Source organism: Astatotilapia calliptera, chromosome 17 (genome assembly GCF_964374335.1).
Source record: "Astatotilapia calliptera chromosome 17, fAstCal68.1, whole genome shotgun sequence".
NCBI lineage: Eukaryota > Metazoa > Chordata > Actinopteri > Cichliformes > Cichlidae > Astatotilapia > Astatotilapia calliptera.
In genome coordinates, this window is record NC_137438.1 from 6355946 (window position 1) to 6366889 (window position 10944).

Below are 10944 nucleotides of genomic sequence, written 5' to 3' on the forward strand. Positions count from 1 at the left end.
TGATGGAGCACAGATGCTGGGTTTTTTCTTCCCCCTTAAACCACAGTGCGTTGGTTTTGTCACAGCAGTAGACACCCACAAACACACATGCATATAGGTAACAGGCACAAAGATACATCTTCACTTGTTCCTCCCACATGTCTCTGTATACACAAAAAATAAACTGAATCAGTATGGTAGCCGAATACGAATATCTGTTCACGTCATTGCCACATTGACGTAATTCTTGAATGCCCGTTTTACCACATTTAAACACGGTTCTTCTTTCATTCAGAACGCCAGGGCCTATATGATCATCTGTACATTTGTAAAATACAATACTTCACTGTAAAAATCATTCTTGCTTATACTTTTAATGTTATTGGATATTTGTATATTTTGATAATAAAGGCATGGTAGTTTTATCTTATTAAATATCAATAATATGTAATATATTAAATATATTAAAGCATCTACAGAGGTAGATTTAAAGTTTTCTAAACAGAATTTAAAATGATAAATACAGAACAGACAGACAGGCCATTTTTATATGAGGGCACACAGTTGTTCGCAAAAATAAGAATCTAAAGTATATCTTTTTAATATGTAATGCTTACAATCAAATCTGTTTTCTTTATGTTACAGAGATTTCAAATCTCCTCGTGGCCACCAAAAACAGAGCATCAGCCCCTAAGAGACACATGCCAGGCAATCAAGTCAGCTTCCCACGCATTCTCAAAGAGGACATTGAACAGGTACTCCTTCTCTCTTCTGTGTTAGTTTCCTTTTTTTGTTTATTCTTTAAATAAATCAAAGAATTACACTTTTTTACATTATTTTAAATGCATTCCGTCGCATTTTATAGTCCGGGCTCTGTTTTTTTTGTATGTGGAAATGAGAGTTACGATGTTTTTGAAAAACCTGTAATAAAATGCTGCAAAAACCTTTCTTGTAGGAGGTATACTTTTGCTTTAATACTTTACACTATAATCTTTTGGGCTCTCTGTTGTGTCAACCAGGAGGAGCACCTGGGTATAGGTACAAAAACCAACATTTACTCGGGCACTCTGAAGGTGAAGGGTGAGGAGGAGGATGATGCAGGATATACATCCTTCCAGGAAGTCAAGGTGGTCCTAAAGGTGCTGGGTTCTGGACACAGGGACATCTCCATGGTGAGCTCCTAAAGATGTGGAACATCCCAGAAAATTCCATCAAATTGTATCTATCCTGTAACATCTAACCATACTGAAATGTTTGTCTTTCTGTTGAAAGGCTTTTTTTGAAACGGCCAGTAAGATGCAACAAGTGTCCCATAAACATATTGTGCTGCTCTATGGAGTGTGTGTCCACCACCAGGAGAGTAAGTGCATATTAGAAGCGGTGTGGTTGTCTAATGAGGTTCTTATTCCTGTGGCTAAGGTTTTTGACACCTTTCTCTTTGTGTACCATAAGATATCATGGTGGAGGAGTTTGTCCAGCTGGGACCACTGGATGTGTTTATGAGGAGACAACAGACTCCACTCAGCACATCGTGGAAGTTCCAGGTGGCCTTGCAGTTGGCATCAGCCCTCAGTTACTTGGTAAGAGAGGAGAACAAAAGACACAGTCCATGAAAACTTGTTTTTAGCCATGGATTAATGTCAATATTAGCGTCTTTTATTAAATGTGAAAGCGTATCCTCTTGATTATGGACGAAAATGTGTTCTGTCCCGTGTTTGTTGTAGGAGGACAAAAAGCTGGTCCATGGCTTTGTGTGTGCTAAGAACATACTGCTGGCCAGAGACGGACTCGGTAATGATGAAGGAGGGCCATTCATTAAGCTCAGCGACCCAGGAATACCAATCACAGTGCTCACTAGAGAGGGTAAGTCCACATACAGACAGGCTCAGTTTGGATTACTAAAAATGAAACTTAAATGGTTACAGAATAGCTGCCATGGAAAATTTCACAGTAACTTCCACTTTTCTAGTCAGCTGTAACTGAAAGTAAAACCAGTGGATGAGTGTCAGAAAGTCATTGTGCAATCTATAAAGAAAAAGGATGTGTAGTATCTTTCTTAAAAGTTGTTTATGTAGCATTTTCAGTCCGAGAAACATTTCACTCAGCCTCTCATCCAGGTGACTAATATAGTAATACAATAGTATAGCAGTATAGTGCATGCTGCTAAGAGCCAATGATGGGGAAATCAAACAATCTCTGGCTAAGCACAACACAGAAGGAAATGGCCATCTCTGATCTGTGGAGGGGGCCATCTTACAATGCTGTGGTTGTGGCCATTCCCCAACTTTCTGTGAATGTTAGTCATGACCTTTGATCAGTGGTCAGGACAGTTTGCATATTAATGATCATGAAACTGGCCTCACGTCGGGGGTGTTACTTTCGGTCATTCTGCAAATGTAGTACTTATGAGCTTGGGGAAATCTGCAGTCAGCTGAGGCTGAGGAAATCACTGAGGTGAGTTACGAAACGTTTCTCCCACAAAATCAACTTTCTGGTATTTCCTTACGTGGATGATTGAGCGTGCATCAAGATGGATACAATCTTTGCTCGCTGTGGGGACAAAGCCTCCAGTCGTGGCCAAGTGGGTGGAATCACAAGCAGTAAGGAAGTTGACACAAGAGGGCGAGGCTCTGTGCTAAATACAGGCACTAGGAAGCTGGCTCTGGGCCATCTTGCTCTAAGTAATTACCTTAGACCCTCCTCATCCTCATCCATTATCATATTTACTTTTTCCATTCATGACAACGTGTTTTTCCGCACGACACTGATGTCAGACCGTCTTCTTACTGTTAGTCTTGTTACTACAAACTGTATGTTTAAGCCAAAATAATCAGGATTAAAACTGCAAACATAATTAGATGATGTTTAATTTGGCATTGAAACCAGTTTAAAAACAAACCAGGACACAAAATTTACGAAAACGACAACACATCAATGTTGGCTTGCTTGAGTGACACTTTATCTGATAAACAATTTTCACTTAAATGTGGGGTGACTACTGTTAGCTTTCTCTCTTTTTGCTTCTGTCGTGCCCTCATTTTCTTTCCACTCAACATAGAAAAGATACAAAATGAACATATTTCTGATGAAGCACAGGTAGTTGACCATAATTTAAGGCTAGGTATTGGATCAGAGAAGACAGCGCAACTAGGATATGTCTACTTTCAAATGGCTTATGTTTCTGCTTTTCTGCAAGAGTTATAAGTTGTGTGATGACCCAGTGCGCTTGTATAAACCACAGAACAGTTAGAACTGTTTCTGCACAAATGCCCACTGCCATATTCTCCTGGGAAGGCTCCTCCCTCACCATTTGTTCCCGGAACTTTACCGTTTTTTTCCCCATGTCTCCATCACTTTACTGATCAACTGGTTTTCCAGTTAGACATCGATGTTCTTGTACATGGATTTGATTGAACATAATGGATAAAGTGCTCAGAAACCCACTGGGAGCAGTCTTCAGTGCTTCCCAGCAATTTCAGATCACTTTGCTCAAAACCCTCTAATCCATTGTCGTCGTCGTCCCCCCCCCCCCCCCCCCCCCCCAATTATGTAATTTCCCGCTCAGATATCTGTTCGGCTCCCCCGCCGTTTCTTTCCTTCTTGACCTCTTAGTACTTACACTGCTCATCTATCTATCTAGTGGAGGTCAGCCAATCATTTAGCCCGTCTTCCAGTCAAAGCCGAGCCGGCCAATACAAAGCCTTTTTTTAAAATTTACTTCAAGCAGCAATTTAACATTTTGTGTCGGCTACCTGCCAGCTGGCTTGTCAGAGCTAGACTGTAATTAATTATTTTTCTTTGAAATTGGGGCATCGTGAGTGTGTAGACGCATAACCTGCCCTAAGATGTCTTTTACAGTGTGAAAAGTCCACACACACACACACACACATATACACACTCACACACACATGCATATGTTTTGGGGGTTTTAGCCGTTTATCAAGAACAAACTGGTGACGTTAGAGCCTGAGGATGATAACATGATTTGATAATTAAGTAAAAACATGTTGTTCACGGTTTCTTTTTTGCTTTTACTTCATGAAACTTGAAACTGCAAGTGCAACTTTTAAACAAAGTGGAGTTTGTTTGTGTCCACTTTGTGCAGAGTGTGTGCATCGTATCCCGTGGATTGCTCCAGAGTGTGTGAGGAATGCCTCGTCACTGGGTGTCGCAGCTGACAAATGGGGATTTGGTACTACTCTGTGGGAGATCTGCTATGATGGCGAGGTTCCCCTCAAAGACAAGAAGCTTACAGAGGTAAAGAGCACACACAAGCACTGATGATCATCCAACCAAGTGTCCCTCGGTTTCTTTCTGTTTTTGTTTTTTTTTAACCATCTCTGTCCATCCGTATCGACTGGTCAGTTTTCATGCAGCACCTTGTTCATACGTGTTTTCATGTCTGTTCTGAGCAGAAGGAGAGATTTTATGAAACAGAGTGCCAACTGGCCACCCCGGACTGCACAGAGCTAGCTGAACTCATGACCCACTGCATGAACTATGACCCCAAGAAGAGACCTTTCTTCAGGGCTATTGTCAGAGAGATGGATCAGCTCATAGAAAAAAGTATGTCCGAGTATGTCTGTACGTCATATAAAACCAGTTTTTACACTTTAATAAAGAGGCTGCACATATGAAACCTGAGCAGCATTAGATTTCAGTCATCGTATTGCTGCTGTGTCCAGCTTTTATTCGTTCTAGATGCTCAGAGTTGAAAAATGTTTAATTTAAGCCAATAACACTGCATAAGACTACAAAACAAGTGAAGTACAAGTTAAAACATTGTGATCTTTTTTTGTTTGTTTTGTTTTTTAAATATCGGCATGGTACCTGAATGTGAAGCATGCTTTCTATCTCATGGAGTAGCAGGCTGTGAACAGACTTGTTTACACTACTCAGAGGTTCTTGAGGAAGTTCACTGGGTGCATTGTCAGAGATCAGCCCCTCAAATGGGCCCCATGGCAGGATATTATACTCTCTTCTTCCACCTGCTGGTTAGAATTGGGTACTGCAACCCATTTCACTCAAGCCAGTTTTATCATATAATGAAACCCTAAGGGACAAAAATATTTCAAGCTACTATATTTCTCACTGTTTGTGAGTATTGTTTGTTTGTTTGAATTTTTTGTTAGAATTAGGTAAATATTCAAAATGATGACACGTAAAAAGTTTTGCCTGAGTGATGTATTGTCCTGCCAGAAGTAGCCATTTCTGTGGAAACATGAGTAAACAGGTAATTACATAACCACACAGAGTTCTAGTGAAAACGTCGACACTGTCGACCACAATGGACTTCCTATGACACAAGCGTGCATGTGCTGTGAGAGAGATGTGCTGTACTCAGTGTGCCTAATGAATTTGCCTCTTTTTGTTCTTTCAGACCCTTCTATCAAACCCCAGCCAACACCAGATGTTGACCCCACCATGTTTGAAAAGAGATTTCTCAGGAAGATCAGAGATCTGGGAGAGGTACAGTGCTGCTGTGTCTAGCTTCATTCGTGTTGAGCCAATCATAGGATTCATTTTGTTAGTAATTAGACTGACGCACAAAAAACTTGGCACCAGACATGAAAAATGGCTTTATTAAATATAAGTCTATTTGGTCCAGTGGGTGTAAGCTTACAGGTATATATAAATATATATATTGCAGTGGCCCCTCTTTTTAGGGGTCACCACAGCAGGTCATCTGCCTCCATCTATCCCTAGGACCTTCAGAGCTTCCCTGTGTGATCTGAGCATAACAGAACTAGATGAACTAAACGAGCCAATGGATGAAGTTTCCCATGTAGTTGTTTGTCTGCTGTTCAGTACTTAAAATTTGTTTCATGTTTCTCGTGCAGGGTCACTTTGGTAAGGTGGAGCTATGCCGCTACGACCCTAGGGGGGACCGAACGGGCGAGATGGTGGCTGTGAAGTCGCTGAAGCCCGAGAACCGAGAAGAGCAGAGTAACAACCTCTCCAGAGAGATCGACATCCTGAAGGATCTCTACCATGAAAACATAGTCAAATATAAGGGCATTTCCAAAGAAGAAGGTATTCTGTCCACTGCATGATGATGATATTGAAGATTTTGAATGTGTTTTTAAAGTTAGTTTTTGAGAGAGAAACTGACATAACCGAATATTAGAAATTAACTTTTAGTTTGACTCTATAAATTGAGCGAGGACATACTTGTTGTTGAAGACCATAAATAGATTCTGGAGTAAACCTTCAGACCAGCAACAAGTGTTTCAAACATAATATCATGTATACACAAAGTCTGACTGCATGTTTTTATGAATCTATAGGTGGTCAGGCTATTAAGCTGATCATGGAGTATCTTCCACTGGGCAGCTTGAAGGAGTATCTGCCCAGAAACAGAGCCAGGATCAGCATCCCCACCTTGCTCAGCTACTCTGTGCAGATATGCAAGGTAATGCACCTTCTCTTCAGTTCCTTCAATTCCTTTTGGTCACTCTGAACCTGATGAAACATGACACTGTGTTTAATTCATTTTAGGGAATGGACTATTTGGGATCTCAAAATTACATCCACCGTGACCTGGCTGCCCGAAACGTGCTGATGGAGAACGAGACGACTGTGAAGATTGGTGACTTTGGCCTCACGAAGAGCATCAAAGATAACGAAGGTTATTACACAGTCAAGGACGAGAATGACAGCCCTGTTTTCTGGTAAGTCAAGAGGACAACAAAGAGATAATAGCTGAAAACCTGTGTGTGTGTGTGGTGGGGGCGGGGTGTCAGATGGTAAATGAAATGGATTGATAGGATTAATATAAAAAAGGTGCATATGGGCTCTTCTTTCTAGCAATATATTGACTCTGGTGTCAGCTGGCAGATAATTAAGCCTCAAGGATGTGTTTGCACTAAAATGACAGAAAAATGCACACTATGTCAGTCCGAGTTGTTTTATTCTATGAGGACATTAATCTCTAAAGCAGCTTTAATTATTATTTTTTAAATAAGATAACAAATAACAAGAAAACTGTTTAATAGTGGTGAACTATTACTGTTGTCCAACTCGCACACACGTCACCAAAAGTGACATCACATTCGTTGGCACAAGCCATGCTTAGGTGCTGTTTGGGCCGGGTCTGCGCCTCTCAGGTTTCGTAACCTTGTGACGGTCCCACAGCGACACAAGTGTTAGATTTAGCTCTGCTGTTAACATACAGTTGAGGACACTATATGTTGCTCAGTAACCTCTCAGTATAGTGGAAGGATGAAGAAGGAACTGTCACAGTGACTGAGCCTTTATGCTTTTTGTGTTTCAGGTATGCCCCCGAGTGTCTGACTCTCTGTAAGTTTTACCTCGCTTCAGATGTTTGGTCCTTTGGGGTGACGATGTATGAACTCCTCACTTACTGCGACTCTGCCAAGAGCCCGATGAATGTAAGTGTGCAGCACTTTCATTACTAATATTTCCTATCTGCGACTCTGCATTAAGTACACATACTGTGCCAGTCGTGTAAAGTAAACGGCACACACATATTTGTATGTAGCAGATGGTGTTGGTCTTTGGCCAGAGTGGCAGATGATAGACTCCACTGTGAGCTTTCCAAAGTAGCTCGAGCCAGTGCTAAGAGCTCATTTTATCATTAACATCTTTTTACATCAGGCTTTTTGCTGCTACCAGAAGCACTAACTAATAAACCTGCACAGATTAGAAAGACTGAAGAATTATGGAAGCTAGAAAATAAAAGCCATTAAACCTGCAACACAGAGTGTGCACGTTCAACACTGCTATGACTAAAGTTGTATTTCTATGGCCCACATCTAAATGAAAGTAGAGAAAGTGTAGCGTATTTTCCTTTTGTAATCTCCCCTTGTCCTTACCCTCAGTGCTTCCTTGAAATGATTGGTAAAACTCATGGTCAGATGACTATCATCCGATTGGTGAAGGTGTTGCAAGAAGGAAAGAGGCTGCCGTGTCCTAAAGACTGTCCTGACTCTGTAAGTATTACCAGCGGTAATGATTTGGCTTTTTTTGTTTTTATTTACACAAATCCAAATACAGCATATTGAAAGAAAAACAACAGCCACAGTAGGCTTCAAGAGAAGGTAAATATGGGCCTCTTAATGTGTGATGCGTTGTATTCATTCATTGGGAGTTTTTTACCTTAAATAGTTGACATTCATCTGTGCATTGTTGAGTACAAAATTGAGACGTTCTTACTCATAATCCAGTCATTTTTACTGCAATCACCAGTTTTTCACTCACAAACTGTGTTTCTTTCATAACTTCGCTCTTTAAAGAAGAACCGTTAACCACCGATGCTGCTTTTAGATATCTTTTTCAGACATTTCTACAGAAACTGCTGATGTCGGTTTCTGTAGAAATGTCTGATTTACACGAGATGTGGATTGACTTCCTGAAATATTGCTAATCATAGCAGTATCTTCACTGTGCTTTTATGGCATACTTCAGTAAAGGGGCACTCATTTCTTTCCTAACCTATTTAAGCAGAACTAAATAGTGAACAATTTTAATTGTAATCTTTGGTTTTATGTTAAATCAAAATGATTCAGTGAGTTTTAACATGCTGTCAGGTCACACTGAGGTTGCAGGCATTTAAGCAGCCGTCCAAGGAAACCTGACAGCATCAGATGTAAAAGTGTAGCGAGTCAGAGCTGCTGCAGTTTTGTTCGATTTTTAATTTTTAACAAAACTTCTTTTGATTGCCGTTTCTTTTTCCCTGACAGGTGTATGAGCTGATGCGAAGATGCTGGGAGCAGTCACCCGAGAGGAGGATCACCTTCAAGCGCCTGATTGAGGAGCTCACCACCGCTCAACAGCTCGCCCAACAGCAGCAGCAGCAACAAAACAGCCAACCAACTTTCTGAGGCGCTTGCAGTGAAGCTGACTTTGCTTGCCAGTCTGGATGCAAATGGAGATCCTGACCCCCGCCCCTCCTTCAGATCAGCATCTGCTTGTGCAGCTTTATTGTAAAGTCACGCTCCTTCATACTCACGTTTAAACTTTTAACTACCATGCCATAGTCTGCTATATTTTTTAAGGTTTTTATTTCACATATATTCAGATTTTGTGTTTTCAATTAAGAGTATTAGAAAAATATTTTAGCCCTCTTGTATACTACATGACCTGATCGCTTACTTCCAGCTGTCTTGAATATTATAAACGATTTGCACTGTCTTGTGGCCCAAAGACCTTCGAATTATGCAGGACTCTTGATGATGGACAATGGAAAGATTTTTTTAAAAAGGTCAAGGAAGGGACTCTTTTATGACTGCATTTAATGGTTACATCACAGCCTTATTTGGGATGGATAGCTGGCAAAATCACGCTAGAAAACCTCACGTGGATGGATGGATGGATGGATGGGATAAAGAAGATGGAACATAACCACAGATATCCAAGCTGTGGCTTCAGAGTTTTGTGCCACTGCTGTTTTGTTTTATGGACTCCTCTTTTTGGGAGAAACTTGCCAGATTTGAGCCTAGGAATTATGTGTGATAAACATCTGGATTTGCTGTTCGTGATGTGCACATGCAGTCACAGAAAAGTGGCATGTCATTAGAGCCAGTAGTCGGTCAGCATTTTTCCTTCCACCCCACTGTTGTGACTGTTTTACAGATTAAATATTTGCACGGTTAAAACCCATCAGTTCTTACTTGTAATTTCACGTTTTTTTCCTGATTAACAAAAAAATTAAACAAAATCTTTTGGGAATTTTGTGGACCATTTGAAAAAATGCAAGCACTGCGTTTGCACAAGAACAGAAAATCTGTTATTTTTTGTGTTCTTTCGATGTAACGGATGGATCGGTTATATCTTAACAGTCGACTGTTATTTGTGAGTACAATACTTGCGAGAGGCACTTGAGGGCAGTACAACTATACTTTTCCTTTTCTCTGATGTTATGGGGCTTTTAGTCTGAACCACAAATATTATATATCAAATACATAGACTCATTTTAGAGCCAATTCTCACTACTGTGGATTGTCTGTGAAGGAAGTTTAGATGATGTAACAAAAGCAAAAGTGGTGATTTTATACATTGTGTGCATGCCTTTTCCCCCCCCAATTTGCTAAAAAAGTATAATTTCTCCAACACTCATGTCGTCTGTGCATTTTCCAGTGTATACGTGCATTTATCCATGTGTATGTTGTATCATTTGAGCAGAGGGCTTTAGATATGCAGCCAGAAACTTTGCGCTCAGTCATGTATAACAACCCCAGAAACAGAGTCTACATAAAGGCGACAACAACAGGAGAGGGATGTGCTTCAGCCCACATTTTATTTAGGAATGTAAAAGACAATTCCTTCTGCTCTAAATAAGAGAAAAGAAATATATATTTTTCAAAAAAAAAAGATGTAAGTATGACTTATGGAATTTAAAATGATCCATAAATACACCATGAAAAAATAAATAAAATCAATGTTTGTGTCGTGTTTTGTCTGTCAGTCCAAATTCAGTATCATCACCTTCTGAAAACAGCTGGTTCTGTACATTACAGTTTGCAAGTAGGCATGCTAAGATTGCTCTAGAAAGACCTTATTCACAGTAAAACAATATCAATGTAAGTGTGATATAAAATTTTTGCAAAATCTAATGTATATTTCAGGTCAGAAAAAAACTAAACAAAATAAACTCCACATACTTAAAAAGCAGAAGCTGTTTACAAAGCAATAAGCAACAGCAAATTCTAGATTCATCTACAGCCATTAAAATGTGTTAGAAAAAAACCCTCAGAAATACTTTAGTATTGCAAAGCTTTGTGATCAACACACACACGCAGTCATTCACTATTGCAAAGTCCAGCATCAACGCTGGTCTTGTGTAATACGCAGGATACATATTGAGTACAGAGGCATCGCACAGATGCTGAGAGGGAGCTCGGTTTACACAAGAACAGAAAGAAAGAAAGAAAATTGTGGATTTGGCTGTGTTTGTGCAAATTCTACAAACAAATAAATCACAATTCAGCTAAACTGCACAAGACA

The 10944-nt window shown here is 40.1% G+C and overlaps 1 protein-coding gene across 2 annotated transcripts in view; it reads left to right on the top strand.

Moving 5' to 3' along the window:
- The window catches only part of jak1 (Janus kinase 1), a 30151-nt gene extending 19759 nt beyond the window's left edge, over window positions 1-10392 (top strand). For both annotated transcript variants that reach the window (XM_026146091.2, XM_026146093.2), the window contains exons 12-25: window positions 625-734; window positions 999-1151; window positions 1252-1339; window positions 1432-1559; window positions 1704-1842; window positions 4085-4236; window positions 4395-4545; window positions 5360-5448; window positions 5820-6012; window positions 6267-6391; window positions 6478-6650; window positions 7253-7370; window positions 7821-7931; window positions 8682-10392. In XM_026146091.2, the coding sequence (XP_026001876.2) occupies window positions 625-734; window positions 999-1151; window positions 1252-1339; window positions 1432-1559; window positions 1704-1842; window positions 4085-4236; window positions 4395-4545; window positions 5360-5448; window positions 5820-6012; window positions 6267-6391; window positions 6478-6650; window positions 7253-7370; window positions 7821-7931; window positions 8682-8822 (1871 nt within the window). In that variant the 3' untranslated portion in view covers window positions 8823-10392. The remainder of the gene's footprint in view (window positions 1-624; window positions 735-998; window positions 1152-1251; window positions 1340-1431; window positions 1560-1703; window positions 1843-4084; window positions 4237-4394; window positions 4546-5359; window positions 5449-5819; window positions 6013-6266; window positions 6392-6477; window positions 6651-7252; window positions 7371-7820; window positions 7932-8681) is intronic.
- Window positions 10393-10944: the final 552 nt, after the last annotated feature.